The 27365-nt window shown below is 42.6% G+C and overlaps 1 protein-coding gene across 1 annotated transcript; it reads left to right on the plus strand.

Moving 5' to 3' along the window:
• Nucleotides 1–892: 892 nt before the first annotated feature.
• Nucleotides 893–27126, plus strand: LOC143137816 (signal transducer and activator of transcription 5B-like). The gene is made up of 19 exons (XM_076298146.1): nt 893–1009; nt 3905–4035; nt 4528–4684; nt 4930–5019; nt 5564–5738; nt 6423–6553; nt 7062–7213; nt 8762–8917; nt 9314–9493; nt 11350–11437; nt 16791–16913; nt 17226–17318; nt 17588–17794; nt 18056–18150; nt 18359–18501; nt 18920–19075; nt 21171–21225; nt 21341–21448; nt 24461–27126. Exons 2-19 carry the CDS (start codon nt 3908–3910, stop codon nt 24582–24584), a joined length of 2361 nt encoding a protein of 786 aa, XP_076154261.1. The 5' UTR covers nt 893–1009; nt 3905–3907; the 3' UTR covers nt 24585–27126.
• The last annotated feature ends 239 nt before the right edge of the window (nt 27127–27365 follow it).

Raw genomic sequence — 27365 nt, forward strand, 5'->3', positions numbered from 1 at the left:
CTTTAATCAATTCAGTTCAGTTCTGCAGAGCCCAGCTTTAACTTTGTATTATTATTATTATTATTATTATTATTATTAATAGTAATAGTAATAGTAATTATAATAATTATAATAATTTAAATCTACCCATTGAAAGGGGCCTATTTGTCTAAGGCCAGCTGGGAAAATGGGTAAATCAGGATAAACATATTAGCATATAAGCATATGATAGCCTGCAGTACATGTAGGTTTACTGGAGGAAGAAAACATGGAGGGCCAGCATTCAGTGCAGGTTGTAGAACAGCTTGGCACAGGATACACAGGGTTCTCTTAAAGTCACCGATGCAAGCTGGAAACAGTTCTACCATTTCTAATGAGGTATGATAGCCTAGGTAGCCTATAATAAAATAATTATTATATAATAATAATTTGGTTAGCCTACTGTAGGCCTAGATTCAAGCATAATAGGCCTACAGCACAAAAGATGCTCAAAACTAAATGCTGATGTGATATGCTGTGTCTTCTTTGAAGGACACTATCTATATCATCCTGAACTTTATGAGCTCAGGGTTAACATAGGCCTAGGCCTACTGTATATAGTAGGCTACCATTCATCATATGACACTTGTTTTGTTTGTTCTCACCACTTTTGTATCCTCTAAATGGGCCTGTAGTCCCACATTCAATATGAAAATAAGCAGCTCAGTCTGGCTATGGTGAAAGAGGATATTTTTATATTTTAAAATGCAAATGAAAAGCTTTAATGGTAGGCTATAATGGGAACTCCGGCCATTCAAGCAAGAACAGTCTTGATCTGCACGTACACTGCAGTGGGGCTTTTTAACAGAGGCAGATTTCGACTGAAGGAGTGGGAGTAACCCATATGGGAGGAAACCAATCGTAAATGCTGTGGCAACGCAATTTACTGCTAGCTTGCCATCTATGTTGGCATGAATAGGATTTCTCAGATTGATCCTGCTTTAAACACGTTCATGGTACAACGCCGTTAACAGAAGACACAACCTTTCGGGTAACTTCCTGCAAGTGGCATACTCTTATATTATTGAGGAAAAATGTTCTTTCTATGTTGATTGTCGATTTTAAAACATACCAGAGGTAGCTTAACGTTAAGCGTTGTTTTCCAAGTACCAAACAGCTAGCACTAGCTAATCTAACGTTATGTCCAACGCAATGGCACGAATACAGTCTCTTGTGTTGAGATATTTGAAATGAATATGTTTAGCGAATGTTACACGTTTGACATTAGCAACTCCAGCATTTCCAGGCGTTTCCTGTCTTAAACTTGTAAGCGTTGCCACTTCGGATAGCAAGGAAATGTTACTTGCTTGCACCATGCACAGCTAGCAAGCTAGCTGTCAGCCCAACTAAGTCATTTCCTTAATTTTTGAAACACCAATATGACAATCCTTAACTTAGTGAATGCGTTCTGAATTATGTGAAAGTAGCTATGGATCTAGTTACAATGTGTGTAAACATTAGCAGTGATGCTGTAATGTATGTTTTTCACTGAGAAGAAATGAACTGTCATGTTTGAAATGTTGTGCAATTCAAATCCCAAGTTGCTAGCTAGCAATGTTAGCATCCTGCCGTTGGATGGATGTAAAACTTATGCTAAAACTTTTCTGCTGACTCTAGTCTAGACTCGATTAGAGCCAATGTCTGTGTGACTCTATGCAACACTATACAAGGATGCTTACACCTTACATTTTGTCGTGGAGTTGTTGGACAAACTAACTTTTCAGCTAAGTAGACAGTGCAGTGTGGTGCATTAGCTACCAGACGAGGCAAAATACAACAAGTGGCTGAATGTGGAACTAGCATTCAGGTCCAGCACGGAATTAGCATAAGTTTGGGGCACAAGATTCCCACGCGACTCCGAGCATAATTCTTTCATTATTTTTCCAGAATCGGAGGTCGGGGTTTCTGAATTTCCGCCTTATTATTAACGTAGCATAAACATTATAAGCAACTCATAAACAGAGACAAACGCGATTCATCTGGTGTATTCAGCTCAGTTCATTAGCCATGGAATAGTTGGTTGTCAAAATCACCAACGGCGTAACAGATACCCACCTTGAACGCAAGGTCACAGCTAATCGTTTTGTTTAAATTGCATTTTTTGTATGTCTTAATTTATTTAGGTTTGAACAGATAGACATGGTTGGTCACCAGTTGTGGTTCTTGCAAACGTTGAAAGCAGCTCAGTATCACCTTTGCTTCTCAAAATCTCAAATGCTGAATTGTAAATGCTTTAGCAAAGACTAAAATCAGCCGCGCTAGAGAGCACGCATGCACTGTAAACACGAGATGGATTTCAATATGAAAGAATAGTTCGTATTTGGAAGCAGTTTGAAGTATGTGATGATTCTAGTGTGAAGCACTTTGACAGTAACGGGCCACAGGGTAGATATGAGGGGGGCTACCATGCACCTCCCAACGAAACGATGTTTTTTTGTTTTTTTTTAGAGGTTTGGATATGATTGATATATTCATTTGAATGTCAGCATTAAAATACATGGGGATATTTCAGCCTGGTGAAAAGGGGTCTATCCGTATTAGATGATGGATTGCACCATATATATTTTTTATAGGATTGTTCACATAAATCATAATCTCATGTATGTGTCTGGTATGGATACATCCTAGACAGTAGAATAACTTATGACATATGGACTAGGCCTAAATAGTAAAATCTTGACCACTTAACCACAGTATTGTACAGTTTATTCAGTCTTAATCATGTCTGTATTCATATCAAATCGTATAGAGGTTTCAGGCTTCTAGAAAATATATATTTTAGGTGGTTGAATGACCTTTCCCTAAATGTCACAGAGCATGGGCCAAAATGTATCAGTTGTACAACTGGTCCACCTAAGTGTGAGTGCCATTTGAAGCATGGTTTTGTTTGACTTGGCTAATGGACCGTATTTCATATTGCTGGTTTGATAATGGCATAATGACCATTTTGGGGCAGCCGTGGCCTACTGGTTAGCACTTCGGACCTATAACCGGAGGGTTGCCGGTTCGAACCCCGACCAGTAGGCACGGCTGAAGTGCCCTTGAGCAAGGCACCTAACCCCTCAATGCTCCCCGAGCGCCACTGTTGATGCAGGCAGCTCACTGCGCCGGGATTAGTGTGTGCTTCACCTCACTGTGTGTAGTGTGTGTTTCACTAATTCACGGATTGGGATAAATGCAGAGACCAAATTTCCCTCACGGGATCAAAAGAGTATATATACTATACATACCAGCCATTGCTAACACTTGGCTTCCAGTGCAGTACACTGACTCTGCATGTAGGGTGTCCAGAATCTTAAGTAAACTCCAGAGGACACTTGTAGACAAAGTTCAGAAAACTATTTTCGCCTACATATCCATGTCAATCAGACCTTGCCATGTTAACAGGAGGAGTTTTAAGGAAATGCAAACGCTTGTTGATTCATTGCTGTTGCCAAACCGATCTGGGCTGCGACTCATTAAAGTGAATGATGAGGGTCTTAGTAAGTGGCCAAAATGTGCTTGCATCAAGCAGACAAAATCATGCCCCGCATGAAAGTAGAGTCCTTTTTACCGTTTCCCCAATGAAATGCATTCCCCTCATGCTTTCCATGCCTGTTTTTGGCAAGTGTTTGGTTACGTAAGAGGTTGCAGATGAGTGTAGTAAACACTCTCTCCCAGCCGAGCCAGTAGCTCTTGTTCAGTCTGTTATAAATATGCTTGACTCGTCTGTTTTTTGTTCACTTTCCCTTTCCACCTCATCCTTTTACTCGTTCTTTTCCATCACGCCTGCCTCTCTCGTACCTCTGTGTTACTCCATTCTCAACCCTTTTGTCGTCTCTCTCGCTCCTGGTCCCCGCCCTCGTCTGTCTCTCCTCCTGGCCTTCTCCACCCCTCCTCTGTTTAGGAGATGGCGTTGTGGGCGCAGACTCAGCAGCTGCAGGGGGAGGCTCTGCACCAGATGCAGTCCCTCTACGGCCAGCACTTCCCCATCGAGGTGCGCCACTACCTGGCCCAGTGGATCGAGGGCCAGCCATGGTGAGAGAGAAGGGCTGAGTGACTGGGGTTGAAGGGTGTATGTATGGGGGGGGGGGGGGGGGAGTTAAACGTGATTGCACTCTGCCCTCATAACAATCGCCAATATATACCAAAAGATGGAGAGATGGAGAGATATGTCTTTCTATCTGTACTGTAGAAAATCGTTGTGAATAGTTTTATTTATTTATTTATTTTTATCAGATATGTGTGCACAAGCATACTGAGCCTCCAAAAGGGGCATGGTGGGAATTTACTATTGTCGTGGGATTTTTGTTTTTGAGCTCCTATTGAGTTTCCTTGCAATAGTTTTGCATTCCTTCGCAATAGCTTTTGGCATTCACTCGCAAAGTCAAAGATATTGCGAGGGACTGCAAAACTCTGAGGAGCTCTAAAAAATAAATGTCCACCTCTAAAAGCTAATTCACACCATGGCCCTTCGGGGGCTCCGTACAAGCATGCATGTTAATGTTGCTGTTTTCTTTACCTGCCTAGGGACGCTGTTGACCATGAGAACACACAGGAGGAGTTCAAAGCCAAGCGCTTGTTGGAGAGCCTGATCCAGGAGCTGCAGAAGCGGGCCGAGCACACCGTGGGAGAGGATGGCTTCCTACTCAAGATCAAACTGGGCCACTACGCCACCCAGCTGCAGGTGGCCTAAACAGCACATGCACAGCGCTTAAGTACCTAGCATTGCGTACCTGTAAAAGCAAATTCTAGAAAAAAAATTGACTGCATTCCTGAGATTCAATGTTAACTTCACCAATCTGATATTTTTTTTTTTTTCACGTTTCTAGTTTTACAGTTGGCTGCATGCAATTAGTCCTCATGAATTTGTTATTGGTGTGTAATTGGTTTGAACAGTTATTTGAAAGGTCAGTCTAATTTGCCTTCTAGACGGCCTATGACCGCTGTCCCCTAGAGCTGGTGCGGTGCATCAAGCACATCCTCTGCACGGAGGAGAGACTGGTGCAGGCTGCTAATAATGTGAGTTAGAGTGTTGCAAATGTGCATAAACATGCGTATACATACGTATGTATAAACATACATACTACACAGCACAGCACATACACACAACACACTACATAACATACTACATACTGAGTTAGAGTGTCGCATACATGCATAACACATATATAAACATACAACACACAACACATTATGCTGTGGTTACACAGCACATTCACACAACACAGTACACTACAAAACACTCTACATAGTGAGTAGTACGTCTGCTGTGAGCAAATGAGTAATGCATTCACATGTTCCTTAAAAATATTTACACTTATGAATGTGTTTACACAGTGTTATGTTCACCACACACATTCTACAAAGTTGCATATAAAGTACATACATAAACACACACACAATTGTGTGGCACATGGTGCAAATGCATGAATGTGTGTTTGCTACCTAAATCATAGCCCTTTACAATGACTGCTTCATTCTTTACAATTACAATGACACCTTGCCACAAGTAGGCACTTATCTGGGCCTGTGTTGCCGTGGTTCCCTCTGTCTGTGGGGTTAGGTGAACTCTAGCAGGGGTGGGCTGGTGGACGGCACCTCTCAGAAGTATCAGCAGATCAACCAGACATTTGAGGAACTGCGGGTGATGACTCAGGACACAGAGAACGAGCTACGCAAGCTGCAGCACAGCCAAGAGTACTTCATCATTCAGTACCAGGAAAGCCTGCGCATACAAGGTAACACACACACAAACACAGGGTTCCCACAGGTCATGGAATTTCTGGAATATCATGGAATTTTGGAAAGTCTATTCCAGACATGGAAAGTCAGGGAATTGTGTAATGTTTGGGGCAAAGTCATGGAATGTCAGGGGATTTTGTTCTAGCAGTTTACAATTTACTTGCCAAAATACATTAATGCAAATATTTCCATGCATAACTAGTGTATATCTGGTTATTAGATTTACTGCTTACTTGAGTAGCCCAACTTTCTTTATTCAATGCCCATTTATTCATCTCCCGCTCTACAAAAGTAAAAGATTATTGAACGCTACACGGCTGCTCTGAAATCATCAGTCAGGATATTGTACTATTCATTATATAGTAGGTCATTATATAGTAGGTCAGGGAAAAGTCATGGAATTTTACATTTGAGTTGGAACTCTGCAAACACACACACACACACACACACACACACACACACACACACATAATGATAATCAAATATCAGCATACTTACGAGTTACAAAGCAATTCACCATTTTAACATTTGTGTTATGTCTGTAGTATCTGTGTAATAACTCACTCTTCTGTCTGTTCTTTGACATCATTAACACTGCTCCACTCCACTCCTCTCGCTCCCTCTCTCTCGCTCCCTCTCTCTCTCTCTCTCTCTCTCTCTCTCTCTCTATCTCTCTCTAGCTCAGTTGACTAATCTGGCCAGCCTGCCCCCAGCGGAGCGTGTGCAGAGAGAGACCACCCTGCAGAGCAAGCGCACCACACTGGACGGCTGGCTGACCCGCGAGGCCAACACGCTGCAGAAGTTCAGACAGGTATGGCACAGAGGGGAGCTCAATTATGGCAAAAAAACATCATCACAGAAAACCTTATAATAGTTTTGGTCGATATTGAGATTAGCCTGATTATTTAGCACAATAACACAATGACCTTGGAAATACCATCCATTTTTTAAACGGTCAAAAAATGTAAATAGAAAACAAATTTTACCATTGTAAAGCAAAAGGGTGCACTGGATTTATAACTTAAGTCAAAAAGAGAGCATCATTGTAAAACAGAATACGGCAAAATAATTGTATCGAAATTATTGTTTTCATTGTTTTAAATTACGATTAATTGCATAGCTCTAACAGCATATACATCTGCATACATCTGCTGACAATCATATCATGCAAGAGACTTTAACAGCGCATCGGTAAATGCGGAGTTGATGCATACACACGCACACACACACACACACACACACACACACACACACCGTGATTATCATGTACAGTACCAAGGACCCTGTTCTGACGGCCGCCCCCCTGTCTCATGCCTCAGGAGCTGGCTGAGAAGCAGCAGACGACGCTGGCCCTGCTACGGAAGCAGCAGACGGTGATTCTAGATGACGAGTTGATCCAGTGGAAGAGACGTCAGCAGCTGGCTGGGAACGGTGGGCCTGCAGAGGGAGGCCTGGACGTGCTTCAGTCCTGGTCAGTCTGCAATGTTTCCCCTACTATGTATTTAGCAGAAGCGCAGCGCCACCGCTGGATTTTTAGCGCCACTGCAAAATTTTCAGATGATCAGTAATGTCACGACATTTAGGCCTACATTGTAAAAGCACAACAGCCAACGTCATCGTTGAAATTGTTTTCTGAAAGTCATGATTAAGTTCAGTGCATCAAATCCTGGCTTAGCCTCTCATTATTCAGGACATGTACTGTAGGCTATATAGGTTACATTTCAGGTGATTAAAAACTGAAGACAACCCTGCAGCAGCCCACAGCCTACTATACGTTCTGAAGTAGCCTAGGCAGTAGGCTTGGCTAACGTTACGGCTACAGCAACATCCCCTCCATCGGATCGCCAAACAATTCAGTTTACTGTGCCCCAGTAAAATCTCAAGTCCAGGTTCAACAACTCGTCACAGATATCACACAGTATATCACGCGAATGAGGGAATCTAAGCAGCTTTCCAATGGTATTAGTGCCAAGTTGCTGTGATACATGGTTCGTGAGAATATTTATAATAATAATTAATATAATAATTGACATTTAATCATATTTGCATTCTGCACACATCTCTGTGCACCCATTGCTCTCGGTGAAATATCTGCCGAATTCCTCACTCAATACATGGCAAACTGTATATCACAATAAACAACAGACCTTACAGAATCCAGGATGTAAAGCATGTCTCCGTACAATAAGCGGTTCCTGAGTAATCCGGTTTTGAAATGGCAACACATTTCTGCATAGTCTCCAATTTAGGGCTGCAATTATAACGTATTCTAAAGTAAACTATTATATCAGTACATTTTTGTAAATATCCCACCATTATGATTCTTATATGGCCAGATTCCAGACAATCACACTTACACAGATATAAATATATTTCTACTGGGATGTTTGACATTAATGCAAAAAAAAAAAAAATCTTGACATAAAGCCTGACATAAGACATATGCAAAAAGAATCACATCATACTTTCCCAGATATGGGTAGCCCAGACTGTCCTAAAAAAGGAAGATATAACATTTATAGATGGTCATTACATTACAATTAGATTATATACTGTAGGTGCTAAATCTGAACAACACAGGTGACCACTTCTGCATAATTTCATGGAGTGCTGAAATGTAGCCTACACTATTTTTGACTATTTCGGTACTGTGAAACAAATATGCTTTGTGGTTGTGAACTTATTGCAGTATCATCAGAACTATTCCACCTGTGTGTGTATGGTTAAATTGATTGCAACTTCCGGCACGTAACAGCACCACTGCTGGAAAAATTTCTAAGGCAAACACTGGTCTGACACACACAACGGGTCACAACGTACACAGTCTCTCTCTCACAGCACAGCAGATGTAGAGAATGCTTCACAACCAGCAGACTGACAAATCATGCATTTTACTGTAGTGCTGAATGCCAATTGATATGAAGTGATGTATAAGCCACCCGCCCACTTGCCTCCTGTGCTGCCGGTAATTTCGACATCTAAACTGTGTTTGTGGTTGGCCGGGTGGGCGTGTGTGTAGGTGTGAGAAGCTTGCTGACACGATTTGGCAGAATCGACAGCAAATCCGGCGAGTGGAACATCTAACCCAGCAGCTACCCATCCCAGGGGCCACAGAGGACCTGCTCAAGGAGCTCAACGCCACCATTACCGACATCATTTCTGCCTTAGTCACCAGGTGTGTGCGTGTGTGTGCGTGCGCGTGTGTTTGTGCGTGTGTGTGTGTGCGTGCATGCAGGGCCTAAAGTTTTCAGGCTCTGTGCCTGAATTCAGACATGTACCAGGCTGTTAAACATCTGAAAACAGATTAACTGCATATGACTTTCACAATGTTTTTGTTTACTTTAAGTACAGATTTGTTTTTTCATGTGTGTGCATGGCCATATCTTTTTCAGGTCTGGGGTGTCTTAAGTTCATGCTTTAATTGTACATCTCCATGTGATCGTAAAAATGTTTAAATTCACTTAAGCTGTTACAGGGCACTCATTTGTATCGCTGTCTATAGAATTATTAGTTGTCAATGTGTGTGTGTGTGTGTGTGTGTGTGTGTGTGTGTGTGTGTGTGTGTGGACAGCACTTTCATAATAGAGAAGCAGCCTCCTCAGGTCCTGAAGACTCAGACGAAGTTTGCGGCGACGGTGCGTCTGCTGGTGGGGGGCAAACTGAACGTGCACATGAACCCGCCGCAGGTCAAGGCCACCATCATTAACGAGCAGCAAGCCAAGGCTCTGCTCAAGAACGAGAGCACCAGAAAGTGAGCTTGTGCACACATATACATACATTACATAGATAGATGGATAACTTTATTAATTCCCCAGAGGGGAAACTAGTTTGCTGCCACACAGCCACAGGACAGCAATATGACAATGATGGTGCATTACAATGTATAACATACAACAAGACAAGTACAAGTACAGTACAATATAATAATATTATAATTATTAATAATCATTTATTATTGTTATTATTATTATTATTATTAATAATAATAATAATAATACAAGATATAATTATATTATTATTACTAGGGGTGTAAAGATTAAGCGATACGTATTGGTATCCGTTTTTAACGTGTAAGATACGGCTACATCGATACGTGAAGCCCCGTATCGGGAAAAAACTGAAATGAACCGGTCGTTATATCGATTTACTTGTTATGAATCGGTGCACAACTTTTTCTGCTCGCTCAGACTCATTTACGTTCCAAGCAGCGCGTTCATCCCACTTCCGGTTTTGAAACTATACGTGGCACGGAATTGTGGGTAATGCAGTTCGTTTTTGGTTACATTCATTGCCCAAAGTTGTCAAATGACCTCATTACCCATACATATATTGCAACTTAACCATGTGACAACTTGCAGTCGGTCGGCTTTTGTTTTTCGAAATCCAGCGCGAAATTAAGCACTTATAGCATTCCTAAACAGCAACGATAGTCTGTAGAGTAGCCTTACCTTTGATGAAGGGATTTCCTTAATGTTAAATAATAATTTGGCCCTTGCTGCTAAAACGATGCATAAATTATTAGCCAATGATTTTGTTCATATTCACTCAGACTTGTGGCATTTTAGGTTTCTGCATTAGGTCTACTTGTGGCATTTTAGGTTTCTGCATTAGGTCTACTGAACAAAATAAGCCCAGAGAGTTCATTGATTTGTAGGCCTATTTTATTCTTGTAGGGTAGGCTAGGCCTATATGAGAAAAGGCCAAGAGTGTCTTAAGCACTGTTTTATTTTATTTCGGTATTGTCTTACCTCAACAAGGCTACAGCTCCATGAAAACAATCAGATATAACTCTATAAAATCTGTAAAGTCTATAAAAATGTATTTTTATGTTGTATTTGGCTGCTGTGCTTGACTGAAATGTAGACTATTCTTTTTTCATTTCAATACAGTATATGAAACAAACCTCAGTTTAGATAATCATATTCACACATTTTGTTGCCTAATTGACAACCATGATAATTGCTAATATAAAATGAATGTGCACTTTGAGCAAATTATAAAAAATCTTTCAGAATGCTTTCCATTCTTGAACTGCATCGAATCGCATCGCATCGCATCGAATCGTACTGAATCGTTTTTTATAAACATGTATCTTTTCTTGTATCGAATCATGCCCATGTATCTAGATGCGAATCGTATCGTCTTTTACATGAGAGATTCACAACCCTAATTATTACATATTATTTTGACACCTTATTTCCGTAGTGTTAATGGAAATTGCCTTTTAGGGTCTACAGATCCAAAGGAGCCATGTTGCCAGTTATTAAAACTGCCTTGAAGCAGGGAGTTGGGTTATGCACAGTATTTTCAGTTTAGCTTAGTATTTTCAGTTTAGTCTTCAAGGCCGTTAAAGCAGTTGGATTTTGTCAACGACAGTGAGGATGGTAAACAATTACCCATGCTTTTAGCCTTGGAACCTTGTTTAGATCTTCCATCTGTTAAGTGCTGTATCTTGTGAATTCATACATAGTCTATTCTCCTGTTTTAAGTATGGAAAAACAAGGATCAATCATATTGTTTTTTTTTTTAGTTTTTTTTTTTAATTAACCTGAAGGAAGAATTCCAAGCTGGCTACTGCTGATAAATCAAAGCTCTTGTGTGTTACAGTGACAGCAGTGGGGAAATCCTGAACAACAACTGTGTGATGGAGTATCATCAGACCACAGGCACCCTCAGTGCACACTTCAGAAACATGGTAAGCTGTCAACCACAGTGAGAAGATTAACCAATTGGGACCGAGTAGCGAGCTCCACGATTAATCACAGCCTTTGCGATTACCTATTTGCGTAAGTTCAACTTCCAATTTCAATTAAAAATCGATTTAATTGTGCAGCCCTAGTTTACTTTTGACATTAGTCCGGACATGTCCGGGGTTGCACAACAGATGGTGCAACCCCGGACATGTTACAGTGAAGGAAACCGTATGCTGCAAGGTTGTGGAGTTATTAGCGGTTAGTCTCCGTCCGTACTACATGCCGAGGGAGTTCTCGCACGCAATTGCTGTCTGTGTTTACGTTCCACCTCGAGCTCTCCCGGATACAGCATGTGACGTCATCCACTCCACAATCGCAAGGCTTCAAACCCAACACAGTGATGCCTTTTTTGTGATCTCTGGCGACTTCAATCACATAACACTGGATTCCACACTCACAAATTTCTACCAGTTTGTTGACTGCCCTACAAGGAAAAACAAGACAATAGACCTCATGTATGCAAACGTGAGGGATGCATACAGTGCAAACCCCCTCCCCCCTCTGGGAAAGTCAGACCACAACCTCATTCATCTCCAGCCAATGTACAAGCCCAAAGTACAGAGGCTACCAGCTGCCACACGCACCTTCAGAAAGTGGACACCTGAAGCGGATGAGGCTCTGAGAGACTGCTTTGAGTGCACTGACTGGAGTGTGTTACAGAATGGAGAGGACTTAGAGGAGGTCACACAGTGCACAACTGACTACCTGAATTTCTGTATGGACATTGTTGTTCCCGCCAGAACTGTACGCTGCTTTCCCAATAACAAGCCTTGGATAACCAGCAATGTCAAGACCCTTCTTAATAGGAAAAAGATGGCGTACAGAGAGGGGGACATGGCAGAGCTGAGGCGCGTGCAAGGGGAACTCAAAGTCAAGCTGAAGGAGGCTAAGGAGGACTACAGAAGGAAGGTGGAACAGAAGTTGCAGGAAAACAACATGAAGGAGGCATGGGACGGCATGAAAATTATAACTGGCCTGAAGAAGAGCAGCAGCTCTGTTGAGGGGGACCGGGACAGGGCGAACCAGTTGAACCACTTCTACAACATGTTTGACTGCCCTGCTCCAGCTCCAATGGGAGTGGTCTGTCCACCACCCCCTGCAGACTCAGACACTGCTCTTGTTTGCGTGCCTGCCCTATCCCCACCTCCCAGCCTCCCAGTCTCTCCAGCTCTGCATCCTGGTGACACCCAACGACCTAAACCATCACCACCTCACGCCCAACGACCTAAACCCAAGGAGGTGGTCATCCCCAAGCCCCCACCCCCACACCCCCTCAATACCAGTGCAACACTCACCTCCACCATCACAGGCTATCGTACCCCTACCATCACTGGATATCGCACCCCTCCCCCACACGGCGATCACGAACAATGACGCGACAACGACCTCAGTCAACAGCCATCAGACACACAGATCCCAAGTGCACCCCTCCCCTTACACCCCCCATCATCACAGGAAAACAAGTGAGCGCTAAACTAAAGAAACTGAACACGAAAAAAGGCAGCGGGGCCTGACAGACTGTGTCCAAGGCTACTCAAGGCCTGTGCTGCTGAGCTGGGGGAGACACTGAAGCACATCTTCAATCTAAGTCTACGCCTTGGACAAGTTCCAACACTGTGGAAGACATCATGTCTCACCCCTGTCCATAAAAAGCCACATCCTAGTGAGCTTAATGACTACAGACCTGTCGCTCTAACATCACATGTGATGAAGACAATGGAGCGACTCGTCTTAGGTATGCTCAGACCCCAGGTACGCCATGCAATAGACCCGTTACAGTTTGCATACCAGGAGAAAGTGGGCGTGGACAATGCCATCACTTCTTCACAGGACACATTCTCACCTGGACAAAGGGAAAAGTGCTGTGATAATCATGTTCTTTGATTTCTCAAGTGCTTTTAACACCATCCAACCCCTCAGACTGGGAGACAAGCTCTTGCAGATGGGTGTGGAAGCTCACCTGGTAACCTGGATCACAGATTACCTGACGGAGCGACCACAGTTCGTCAGACTGAAGAACTGTCTCTCTGACACTGTGATCAGCAGCACCGGAGCGCCACAGGGAACTGTGCTCTCTCCAGTCCTGTTCACCTTGTACACATCTGACTTCTGCTACAACACTGAGTCATGCCACATGCAGAAGTTTTCTGATGATACTGAAATTGTGGGGTGTATCAGGAACGGGCAGGAGAAGGAGTATAGGAGCCTGGTGGAGGACTTTGTGCAATGGTGCAAACTCAATCATCTCTAACTCAACACTTCAAAGACCAAGGAGATGGTGGTGGATTTCCGCAGGTCTAAGCCCACTCTCCATTGATGGGGTCAATGTTGAGGTGGTAAGCACCTACAAGTACCTGGGTCTCCACTTGGACAATAAACTGGACTGGTCAGCCAACACTGACGCACTCTACAAGAAAGGGCAGAGCAGGCTGTACTTCCTGAGCAGGCTGCGCTCCTTCAATGTGTGCAGCAAGCTCCTCAGGATGTTCTACCAGTCTGTTGTGGCCGGGTCCTCGTCTATGCAGTGGTATGTTGGGGAGGAAGCACAAAGAAGAAGGATGTGGGGCGACTTGACAGGCTGGTAAGGAAAGCTGCCTCTGTAGTGGGAGCTGAACTGGAGTGCATCACTTCAATATCTGACAAAAGGACCTTGAACAAACCGATCAACATCTTGGACAATGAGTGTCATCCACTCCACAGCACTATTGTTAAGCAGAAGAGCCTGATCAGCTGGAGACTTCGCTCACTGCCTTGCACAACAGACAGACTGAGGAAGTCATTCATCCCCAGGTCCATTGAACTCTTCAATGCATCACTTAAGGGAAGAGGAGAAATAGACTTCTCCGCATAGTCTGTCTGCCTCTTCACCACCTCCATGTCTTGAACTGTCTGTCCACTAGCCACTTTACCATTGTCTTCTACCTCACTGTTTGCGTGCTTTATTAGCACAACCCCTCCCTCCATGCCACAGCCAAACTGTGACCACACTTATACCTTTCTTAATATAGTTATTTATACATAGATATATAGACTTTATTCTTGCACTGTATCACTGTTTGACTTACTCATTTGCACCATCACCATGACACTCATTCACAAAGAGCACCTTACCTTACCTTATGCACAGAGGACCACAGGCTCAGTCCCTGCTTCAGTCATTGCAAGCGCACCTGATTAATCACCCACTATGTGGATACTGTTTTTTGGGGGCCTAGCAGCGAAGCTGCGAAGGCACCCATTGAGTTACTAGCTTTTCCTATTATACTTCCGCCATTGGAGTCTATGGCAGCCCATAGAACGCATGGCTAAAAAGTGATGATGGCAGAAAGTTTGGGGACACTCCACTGACCACTCACGCTCATTTACGGATCTCTAAACCCAGCCGTCTAGCGCCACCAACGGGTCAAAATTTGGCCGAAAATAGAACTGCTGGGTCTAAAGTTATGAAATTCAGCGCACTGATTCAGAACCGTCCCATGATCACTCTCACCAATTTACAGAACTCTATGCCGAACACTCTAGCGCCACCAATGGGTCGAATCTGGACTCACATTTACGCATGTGTCAATTGAATGGTGCGTTCAATTTTCACAAATCAAGCACCGTTGGAATCCCTGGACTGACCTGAAATGAATGACCCCTACTACGTCATTTTCCCCTATATTGGACCTCCGCCATATTGAATTTAGTCCAAACTCTACGAAAAGTTTCAGCGTTCACAAATTTTATCCGATTTTCACAGAACTTGGCGGAGATGATCTTTAGACCGAGCCGCACAAACGATACTTGTCAGATTTTTCAAATTCCGCTTTATTGGCCCATGACAGCCAAACAAATATGGTGATGAAGCCACAAAACAGGAAGTGGGCTAACATCTCGGTGACACTTTGAGTTAACATAGCAAATCTTGATACCATTAGTCAGGACACTGTCCCAATCACTCACAGCAATTTTCATGGATATACATTGAACACACTAGCGCTACCACCAGTTCAATGCTGCACATGCATTCATGCGCATGATCCTTGACTCTTTTGTCTGTTTTTCACAATTGAGGTAGCGTCTGAATCCTTGGACCATCCCGAGTTCATCGACCCCTATCCCGTCACTTTCCGCCATATTGGACCTCCGCCATATTGAATTTGGTCCAAACTCTACGGAAAGTTTCAGCGGTCACAAATTTCATTTGATTTTCACGGAACGTGGCGGAGATGATCTTCATACCGAGCCGCACAAAAGATACTTGTCAGATTTTTCAAATTCCACTTTATTGGCCCATGACAGCCAATCAAATATGGCGAAGAAGCCGCAAAACAGGAAGTGGGCTAACATCTCGGAGACACTTTAATGTATAAAGTCCAAACTGGGTACAGGGACTTCGTATCTGATTGTGAGGACACAGTAGGAAATTGGCCTCATTTGGTCTCTATAGGGGGCGCTGTAATACAGGAAGTGGGCTCATATCTCAGCAACGCTTCGATGTATGAAGTCCAAACTTGATACAGGGACATAGTAGCTGATTGTGAGGACATGCACGGAAAGTGGTCTCATTTGGCCTCTAGGGGTGCTGTAATAAAGAAAGTGAGCTTAAAGTCCAAACTTGGTATAGGGACATGGTAGCTGATTATAAGAACGCACAAGGACATTGGTGTAATTTGGCCTCTAGGGGCACTGTAACAAGGTAAATGAGCTTATTTCTTAGCCATTCTTTACCAATTGCAATCAAACTTGCTGTGAGTGCTTGCTCATGCCATGGCAGCGTCATTCCTGCTATAGCGCTCTGCTAGGCCCCCGCATTGCTGCTTGCAGCTATATTTAGAATATATTTAGTATATTCTTTATCTTCTACAGTCCTTATTGCTTAGTTGTGTTTTTTTATATTATATACTTTTAATTACTTTTTCTGCTGTTAGTGAATGTGTGTGTGTATGTCTGTATGCTACTGTGACCTTGAATTTCCCCTAGGGATCAATAAAGTATCTATCTATCTATCTATCCATCCATCCATCCATCCATCCATCCATCCATCCATCCATCCATCCATCCATCCATCCATCCATCCATCCATCCATCCATCCATCCATCCATCCATCCATCCATCCATCCATCCATCCATCCATCCATCCATCCATCCATCCATCCATCCATCCATCCATCCATCCATCCATCCATCCATCCATCCATCCATCCATCCATCCCTCCCTCGTCTCCACAGGATGGGGTGTATCATAGAGTGGACCCCCCACCTGTTGCAGCCTGTGCGTCTCTGTGTAAAGGTGTTGGTTTCTCTTTCAGTCTCTGAAGCGCATCAAGCGGTCGGACAGGCGTGGGACTGAGTCTGTGACTGAGGAGAAGTTTACCATTCTGTTTGAGTCGCAGTTCAGCGTGGGGGGAAATGAACTTGTCTTTCATGTCAAGGTAAAAATAAAACAAACAACAACAAAAAAAACAGTCACCCATTACCCACCCACCCACACATACACTCCCACAGGCATTCACTCAGTGTTTCTCCTCTTATTAGATGTGTTGCCATTAACTCTGAAATGCACAACTTGGAAACTGAAAAAAAAAAAAAAAAAAAAAAGAAGCTCACATATATTGCAAAACAGTTATTACAGTAGCTGACTGTAATTCAGCTTTCCAAATAAGGCCAGACAAAGACTGACAGATTTTTTTTTTTAATCCTAATTTCGACATAAAGTGTGTATATTTGTTTGATTATTTATTCAGACTCTGTCTTTACCTGTGGTCGTGATTGTTCATGGAAGTCAAGACAACAATGCAACAGCCACTGTGCTTTGGGACAATGCTTTCTCTGAGGCCGTAAGTGTGTGTGTGTGTGTGTGTGTGCTTTTCACATCTCTCTTTTGCATGTATTTTGATTATATTCTCTGTGGGTGTCCTGTTTTCTCGAAACATAGCAAAAGTCCTACAGTATGTAAATACCTGCAGTGGCTTTGCCTCAGGATGCGTCTGTGATCTGTTCTTCATGGAATGATGAAATTAACCAATTAGAACTGAGCATACTGCTCTTTAACATGCATATCCTGAAGTGTATATTTGCCGTCCCATCATGTGGGGTCCTCTTACAGGGAAGGGTGCCCTTTGTGGTGCCTGACAAGGTGCTTTGGCCCCAGCTGTGTGAGGCCCTAAACATGAAGTACAAAGCGGAAATGCAGAGCAACCGGGGCCTGTGTGAGGAGAACCTGGTTTTCCTGGCTCAGAAGGGCTTCAACAGCACAGGTGTCAACGCAGAAGACTACCGCAATATGACCATGACCTGGTCCCAGTTCAACCGGGTAGGACACGTAACGAAAGCTTCAGTGCTCCATTTGACCTGTTATTATGAACAGGAGTTTATTTGAAGATGGTGTAATGCATTAATAAAAACGGCTGCATTCTGTATCCTTTTTAACATCACAGAGATGCAGCCATTAACACAATGACTGAGAAATGTATGGCGGTTATGTCTATACAGGTTTCAGCTCATTGATGTTAAATGCAATACCTGTATGTGTGTGTGGGTGTGTGTGTGTGTCTGTGTGTGTGCCTGTCTTTAGGAGAGTTTACAAGGCAGGAACTTCACCTTCTGGCAGTGGTTTGATGGTGTCATGGAGCTGATGAAGAAACACTTGAAGGCCCACTGGAATGATGGGTAAAAATGTTGTCTCAGCAGCACTGAATTTGGAAACTCAATCAATAATGATTGCAGTAACTAAAAGTGTGTGTGTGTGTGTGTGTGTGTCTGTCTGTCTGTCTGTCTGTCTGTCTGTCTGTCTGTCTGTCTGTCTGTCTGTCTGTCTGTCTGTCTGTCTGTGTGTCTGTCTGTCTGTCTGTCTCTCTGTCTGTCTCTCTGTGTATAGTGCAATCCTGGGCTTCGTGAACAAGCAGCAGGCGCAGGACATGCTGCTGTCCAAACCTAATGGCACCTTCCTCCTGCGCTTCAGTGACTCTGAGATCGGCGGCATCACCATCGCATGGGTGGCAGAGAACCCCAACAAAGCTGGTGATAGACTCTTCTTCTCCTGCTGTCGCAGTGTACCTCGTAACCTCTAATACCTGTTTATGTTACATGAATTCATTTATCAGACTCTTTCAGCAGACTCTTTTTCCCTGCTAAAGCGACCAAGCGTAATCCCGGTTCCCTGTCGAGGCAGAATTCTGATTTCCAAGATAAATGAGTGGCAGAGGAGAATAGTGTAGCGTATCGCTGGGGTCTTATATGTTATTCCAATGACACAAACTGATTACTGTTAACTGGTTTCCAAAATAGTTGAGGATTGATTTAATAGTTCCGATTAATCGACTAACCATTTATTATTGCAGCCCTAGAATGTTTTGACATCCATTTGGAATTAGAGGAGTGTGATTCATTTTGGAGTAATGTGTGTGTGTGTGTGTGTGTGTGTGTGTGTGTGTGGCAGGTGAAAGGATGGTGTGGAATCTTATGCCCTTCACCAGTAAAGACTTCTCCATCCGCTCCCTGGCTGACCGCATCAGTGACCTCAATCACCTGCTTTTCCTTTACCCCAACCAACCCAAAGATGAGGTCTTCTCTCGATACTGCACACCTCCTCTGTGTAAGCATTTCTTACACACACACGTTTATATCACAAATACTGTACACACGCACACACGCACACACAGTGTTGCCAACTATTTCAAATGGAAAGTAGCTAAAGCCAGCTCCAAAAGTCGCTAAATGTCGCTAGATGACGTCACGCGCTAATTTACATATCAATTACGTCACCAGGTCATGACCCCCCCCCCCCAAAAAAAAAATGGTGATGGCCCTTTAATTCCCCTATTACACTTTGCTTTTCTCCTAGGCCTACTCAAATAGGCAACTTTAAGAGCCTAATTTAAATATATTTAATTTAATATACTTGTATATTAGGGTAATTGATACACTTTACACTTCTGTACATCTTGTCATTGTATACACCAGAATGAGCATTAAGTGGCTGAAAATCAGTAATTTCCAACCTATTCCCAACTGCTGCATTTGCTTTGCACTGCTTGAAGTCTGATTATAACTTCACCATAGGCTACACACAATTTAACCTTATGACAATGGCTACTGTATATTTTGGATTTATTTAGTTAATGTCACTCGGACAGACCGACAGAATTTTTTCCCCCCTCAGCCGACAGTCTGTCCTGCATTGACAACATTGAGGCTACATAGCCTAAACCAGGGGTAGGCAAACTTTTTGGCTCAAGGGCCACACTGGGTTTTGAAAATTGGCCGGCGGGCCGCACAACAACCACCACCCCCACCCCCCCCCCCCACCCCCCACGACACACACATTAAAAAAAAACATTTTTTATAGCCTATAATTTAGTATGAAAAGTATTTCTTTTGAAATATTAATGGCTTCAAAATACTGCTAATTTTATGCTGTTTAACAAATGTATAAATTGTGCACTGTCGCTTTAAGACAGTCGCTTTAATTATTTGTCAATGATCTTCTGCCTGTACGGTATGGCCCTCTCACACTTTTTAAATGATCAATAGTGGGAACTACTGGTGCCTTCATGATTTCCTTTTAAAAGTTTCTTATAAGAAGGAGATATCAATTATCAACAATGACAAGTCAGCTGGAACCTGCGGCTCTGATCTGATCTCGAGTGCAGACGCTTTCCCAATTAAATGGATCGCATGTTCACGTTAGATCTGCTGCAAAGGAGATACCCAAGAGTTAACTTAGTTTAACATGATGTTATCTCTATTTAACATGATGTTTTGACATTGACATTGTAAACGTTCTCTAAGGAGAGTGAAAAGCAGTTTGCAGTAAAGCTAACCAACGTCGTCTCTATCGCAGGAAAAAAATAGCGAGCAGCCTGATAACCAAATGAAATGCTCAGCGGGCCGGATGAAAGTGCGTGGCGGGCCGGATCCGGCCCGCGGGCCGCAGTTTGCCCACCCCTGGCCTAAACGAATGCTTTCGTGTCCCTGTTTCCCTGTCATCATGTCATTGCTCTCGTCTCGTTGACTCTGGTTGTAGGCTAATCTCACCCGAAGTTGCTGCACCTTCCAATAACATTGTCTGAGCTGTTAGATCTATACTTCCGTGGATAACATGGGCTGATCCTACATAGGCCAGTCATTACTTTTATAATCATGGGGCAACGCTTTGGGCGAACTCGATGTAGGTTAATTCACAAACGAAACAGGCATGAGGCTCTTGCACAGCACAGCCGAACTCATTGCTCACTCAGAAGAGTAAATGGGACGTTACATGCCATCACATCAGAGTCTCAAAAAGTCTCCAAGAACGCCAAAAAAAGTAACTAGATTTGTCGCTAGTCGCTTTTTACAAAAAAAGTCGCTTGGGGGGTCTGAAATCTCGCTAAATATGGCGACAAAGTCGCTAAATTGGCAACACTGCACACACACACACACACACACACACACACACACACACACACACACACACACACACACACACACACACACGCATGCATACACTCACGCAGAAATACAGACATTCATACATTGACAACTGTAGTTTACACCTTTTATTTGACAATGAAGAATACGTTATTATGGTAATTTGAGGTTTTATTTCAATACCTGAATTGGTGGGAGGGGAGGTCATGTATGTTTTTTTATACTATATGTATTATGACATTTTGCTTAATTCATTTTTTCTTTTTTTTTCTCTCTAGCAAAAGCAGTAGATGGCTATGTCAAACCAGAGATCAAACAAGTTGTTAAAGTGGAGTAAGTAGCTGCATGGAATGCTCTGTAGTAGTGAATCCCAAGAACTTGTTCCATACGTAAGCACACACAGGCAGCTATGTGTCCCGGCGTTGTAAACGTCTTCTTAACTCCCCAGGTTCTCGTCCCCGAACCCTGAGCCGTCTCCTGGGACTCCGTCCTTCATGGACCACGCAGTGTCTCCCACCGTCAGCCAACCACAGACCTTCAGCCTCTACCCGCCTGTGTAAGTACAGAGATCTACCTGCCCTTGCAAGTACAGAGAAAGGCCAGTACCCACCTGATGAAGTCCAGATAAAGGCCTATAGGTATTCTAAAGGAGCACTTGAGGTAGAATATTTGGTAACACTACTTGACAGTATCGACATAAGAGTGACATAGATAGATAGATAGATAGATAGATAGATACTTTATTGATCCTTAGGGGAAATTCAAGGTCACAGTAGCGTACAGACAACATACACACACACATTCACTAACAGCAACTATTTGCATGAAATTTTCACCAGACATGAGTATTAACTTAGGTAATCCATACATATAAAAAAATCCAAACATTAATGTTCATAAGTAGAGTTATGAGTAAAAAAGTGGAATGCCACAGGAAAAAAGTATTGAACACGCCTACTGAAATTTCTTAAATACTTTGTGGAAAACCCTTTATTTGTAATGAGAGCTTCAAGGCATTTCCTCTATGACGAAACTAATCAGTCGCAGTATTCAGGTGTGATTTTGGCAAATTCTTTTAAACAGATAGTCTTTTAATATTGAAGATTCCAGGGGTCCCTCTTGTAAATCCTGATCTTTAGGTAACTTCCAAAACTGTTCAATTGGATTTAAGTCAGGGCCTGAATTTCCTTTCTCTGAAACCAATTGAGAGTTTCCTTTGCTGAATGCTTTGGATCATTGTCCTGCTGGAAGGTCTAGCCATGTCTCATCCTCATTGTTCTGGTGGATGGCAAGATTCTCCCAGAAAAAATGGCTCCATTCATCATTTCTTCAACTGTATGAAGTCTGCCAGTACCATGAGATGAAAAACAGCCCCACACCGTGATGCCTCCACCTCCAAACTTCACTGTTGGTATGGTATTTTTAGGGTGATGCACAGTGCCATTTCTCCTCTAAATATGGTGTGTAGTATGACATCCAAAGAGTTAAATTTTGCTCTCACCTGACCAGAATACATTCTCTTAGTATTTCATAGGCTTGTCCAAATGTTGTGTAGTAAACTTTCAATGAGCTTCGACATCTTTTTCTTCAGTAATAGAGTCATGTGGGGTGAGCGTGCATAGAGGCCATGGCGGTGGAGTGCATTACCTATGATTTTCTCTGTAACAACTGAACCTGCTGCCTCCAAGTCTTTCTGGAGTGGTCCTTGGCTCTTAGGCTACACTTCTGACTATCCTTCTGACTTCCTGGTCAGAAATCTTGTGAGGAGATCCTGTGCATGGCCGATTGATGATGCAGTGATGTTCCTTCCACTTGCAGATAATGGCTCCAATACTGCTTACTGGATGATTCTGAAGTTTTGAAATGCATCTGTAACCAGTTCCATTGATATGTTTTGCAACAATAATGTTGCAAAGGTCTTGGAAGAGCTCTTTGCTTTTACCCATCATGACATGTTTCTTGTGTGACAACTTGGTAATGCTCATCAATATGTACTAACCCAGCTTACATTAATTTGCAAAGATAGGAGGGATAATTACTCTCTAACTATGTATAGATTCCAGCTCGTTCCTTGCCATTCCTTGCCTTTGTGTACAGTTTTTTCTTAGTGTGTTCAATACTTTTTCCCTGTGCCATTCCACTTTTTTACTCATAACTCTACTTAGGGACATTAATGTTTGGATTTTTTAATATGTGTGGATTACCTAAGTTAATACTAATGTCTGTAGAAAATTTCATGCGAATAGCCTCTCTGGAAGTATACTTACTGGAAAAAATGTTGACGTGTTCAATACTTATTTTCTCCGCTGTATTGTCTATGTCTATATTAAAGGAATTATCCGGAGTAAAATGCACTTTAGATCAATTTACGGATTTACGTATGTACTCCCAATCACCCGTAAATTGATCTAAAGTGCATTTTACTCCGGATAATTCCTTTAAGAAAGGTATAAGTGTGGTCACAGTTCGGCTGTGGCATGGAGGGAGGGGTTGTGCATATGTGCTAATAAAGCACGCAAACAGTGAGGCAGAAGACAATGGTAAAGTGGCTAGTGGACAGACAGTTCAAGACATGGAGGTGGTGAAGAGGCAGACAGACTATGCGGAGAAGTCTATTTCTCCTCTTCCCTTAAGTGATTCATTGAAGAGTTCAATGGCCCTGGGGGTGAATGACTTCCTCAGTCTGTCTGTTGTGCAAGGCAGTGAGCGAAGTCTCCAGCTGATCAGGCTCTTCTGCTTAACAATAGTGCTGTGGAGTGGATGACACTCATTGTCCAAGATGTTGATCAGTTTGTTCAGGGTCCTTTTGTCAGATATTGAAGTGATGCACTCCAGTTCAGCTCCCACTACAGAGGCAGCTTTCCTTACCAGCCTGTCAAGTCGCCCCGCATCCTTCTTCTTTGTGCTTCCTCCCCAACATACCACTGCATAGAAGAGGACGCTGGCAACAACAGACTGGTAGAACATCCTGAGGAGCTTGCTGCACACATTGAAGGAGCGCAGCCTCCTCAGGAAGTACAGCCTGCTCTGCCCTTTCTTGTAGAGTGCGTCAGTGTTGGCTGACCAGTCCAGTTTATTGTCCAAGTGGAGACCCAGGTACTTGTAGGTGCTTACCACCTCGACATTGACCCCATCAATGTAGACTGGTAGCAGAGTGGGCTTAGACCTGCGGAAATCCACCACCATCTCCTTAGTCTTTGAAGTGTTGAGTTGGAGATGATTGAGTTTGCTGGCGCTGAAGCGTTGTAATGATCATATGACACTGTCATGACACATGAACCCTAATCCTTACCTCTTACTCTAATCCTAACCCTAATCCTAACCCTAACTTGTTATGACAAAAACCTAATGTCACTTAATAACAGAAGCGTTATGTCATAAACGTTTATGACTTGTTTATGACACATTCATGACAGTGTCATGTCACTCTTATGTCGATACTGTCAAGTAAAGTGTAACCAAATATTTTTCCTAATCTCCTTTTTTTTGCCTAATCTCTCTAGCCTCTATTTCTTTAGTCATTTTTTTTCCCCCTGATCCGCTCTTTGTGTGTGGTGCTGCTGCTCAGGAGTGACTCCATGCTGGATGCAGATGGCGACTTTGACCTGGACGAGACCATGGACATGGCGCGTCAGGTGGAGGAGTTCCTCAGGCAGCCCATGGAGACTCGCTGGGGAGGGCAGCAGTCATGACAACCTTGCATCAGTAGCACACTGTCCCACCCCAGTTAACTTGTGCGACTCCAAGACCTCTTTCTGACCCAAAATCTTGTCCAGTGTATGTACGTCACACCTTTTGATCTCTTAACTAGCATGTTCCTGTCTCTAGCCTTTTACCTGAGTCTTTGAGTGTCCATTGTGCATCCTTTCTCACTTCTCTCCACTCAACAACACAACTAAGACAATTGTGAAAATTGTCGGGAATTCGAATTGTTTTTTTTTAATGTATTAATGTATTTTTCCTTTTTTTCTTTGGTGTTTTGTTCTTTAAATGTGAAGTAGAGGGTTGGAGTCCGACTCTCTGGTTTATTGCGATGAGGCCAGGAAAAGGGAAATCAGCAAAAGGAGATGTTAAGGATCCGGTTTCACTTGCACATGGCATACCTAGTTACAATATTATATTGCTTCTGCAGCTTTTAGAGCTTGTCGTAACAACAATGGTGTATGACATGCAACACCATTTGTCTTCACAGCTGTGTTGGTACTTGTCTGTGAAGTTATCTCCATATTTTTGCCCATAACAGTTTATTTCAAATACAACACACCTTATGACACCTTGCGCCCTGCAAGCCTTTGAAAATAATGGGTTTCAGAGCGCAGCGTTTCTGTTGTCGTATCCTATGTGTAAGGCACTTTAGGAGTAACTAAAAACAAAGCACTTGCTTCTAACGGAGTAGAGAAGAATCATATTTTATTTAAACCGGCCCTTCATCAGATCATTTTAATGGTTGAGTTGATTCTTAATTTGAAAGTACAGTACAGTGGGGGTTTGTTTGTTTGTTTGTTTGTTTGTTCTTACACTTTCCAAACTGTATGGCAATCCAAACGTCCCTTTAACCTGAAATGTGCCTGCCCAAAGTCTGGTTTGCATTTATCCTCAGTATCTCTTCAGATTCTCACACACACACACACACACACACACACACACAATTGTCCAGAGCACTTTCTCTCTCCTCACCCCTGTGTGCCTTGAGAGCCAAAGTTTGTCAAGAACTACAACCAAAGTCAAGTTGTCTGATATTATTCCCATTACATGCCTTCTTATATTGGCATATTCTGTGCTTTTTGGCGGAAATCATCCTACACTATTTTGAAATTATTTGCAGTTTCACAGGATCTAAAACATCCTTTGTAAACTTGATACCTATCTCATAGAGTGACCAGGTGGCCATGTTCATGTCCTCATGTTGCTGTTCTTATAAATTGAGGAATGACCAATTTGCACAGTCCTAAATAATTGGAATGAAAAATGTACTTGGCAGATTGCTGTTCATTCTGGGTTTTACCCCACATTGCGCAACTTTGTTTACTAGTTTGCTGATTGCTAGTGCCACTGAAAATATTGGTGGTGCTCTGCTGCTAGTTCCCAACAGTCTTTGTCTCAGCGTTTCATTGGAAACAGTCTTGGATTGGACCGTTGAACTCTAGGTCCATGAATGGAAACTACAGCCATATGGCGCCACCAGCAGGCCTTATAGTGCTACTGCATCTATGCACTTACACACCATGCCAGAGTATATCCTCATTGTGATATATGATGAAGCAAAGGATTCAGCTGTGAGGTGGCCTTCTGTGTTGGCAATTTCATACAAAGTGCAGAAGGGTATCTTGGTCAGATCTGCATTCTGGTGGAGGGAGGTCGGTTTTGAAAGTCTTGAGTAGTGCAACATCTCCCCCCAAAGGCCAGGTCAGGAAGTGCAGGTCCGTCCCTGCATTTACAGTAGATGCATCACTTATTAGCTGCTCCATCAACTTGGAAACTATTAAGCTCAGCACATGCCTACAATGTGAGGTCTGTAATCAGACTAATTAAATAAGTTAAGTAATCGGTACCACAGCCAAAAATTCTGATAACTACCAAGTTATTTTTAGCAAATGGGTTTGTGATGTTCCCATTCAATCTTTTCCATGTTATTTTTTTGTGAAGCCATTTCCCACGTCCAAGTGTTAATTGTTTATGAATGCACCATATGAATGCACCATTCCTTGATGAGTTGTCTGTGGATCACCCCCTTACGGTTAACTTGTGTTTGCAAACTCATCCATTTGCATATTTGCAGCCTCAGGAAAATGCTGATCACTGATGGATGTAAGATAAATTACCTAAAAGAAATACCAGTCAACTTTTTAACTTTAGAATTAAATGAATTAGCTTAGTGCTATTATATTGAATCATTTTATCTAAATCATACAGTATTTTACTAACACAATGCTTTTTATAACAGTAATGTATATCAAGCTACTATATTTTTTTTGTTTATGGATGAGGGCCTGAATTAGATGAGTTTTGTTTTCTTGAGAGGGTTGTTTTCTCCTTTGTGTTGTCATTTGTATACTTCGTAACATGTGTTATTTTTGGCAGAGAATCATGATTTATAACAGATTGTGTTACCCTTTTGTTGATCGATCAACTCCCCCATCATGTGATGTTTGGGGAATGTCTTGTTTATTTAGTATTTAGCATGTGTTGTCTTGTAAGATGGGAGAAAACAAATAAAGTTTTATATATATTTTATCATGTATTTAGCACTGAGTTCTCAATAAAGTGGATCAGTGAGTAGTATGATCTAATAGTAGTTAACAGGAACAAACAGTTTCATTAATGTAAAGCTCTTTAGCTTTACCACAGCTGGATACTAGGCCCTAATTTAAATGGCAGACAAAATGCAAAGTGTGTCGACAAGCAAAGTTCTCTTGCATAAACTATAACAATTCTATACTATAACAAAGCTCTCAGCCGACTTAACTTGAGTT

Source organism: Alosa pseudoharengus, unplaced genomic scaffold (genome assembly GCF_046254945.1).
Source record: "Alosa pseudoharengus isolate Yale_2024_CS ecotype anadromous, Long Island Sound unplaced genomic scaffold, YU_APseudo_1.1 YU_APseudo_1.1_scf_21, whole genome shotgun sequence".
In the NCBI taxonomy this organism is placed as follows: Eukaryota; Metazoa; Chordata; class Actinopteri; order Clupeiformes; family Clupeidae; genus Alosa; species Alosa pseudoharengus.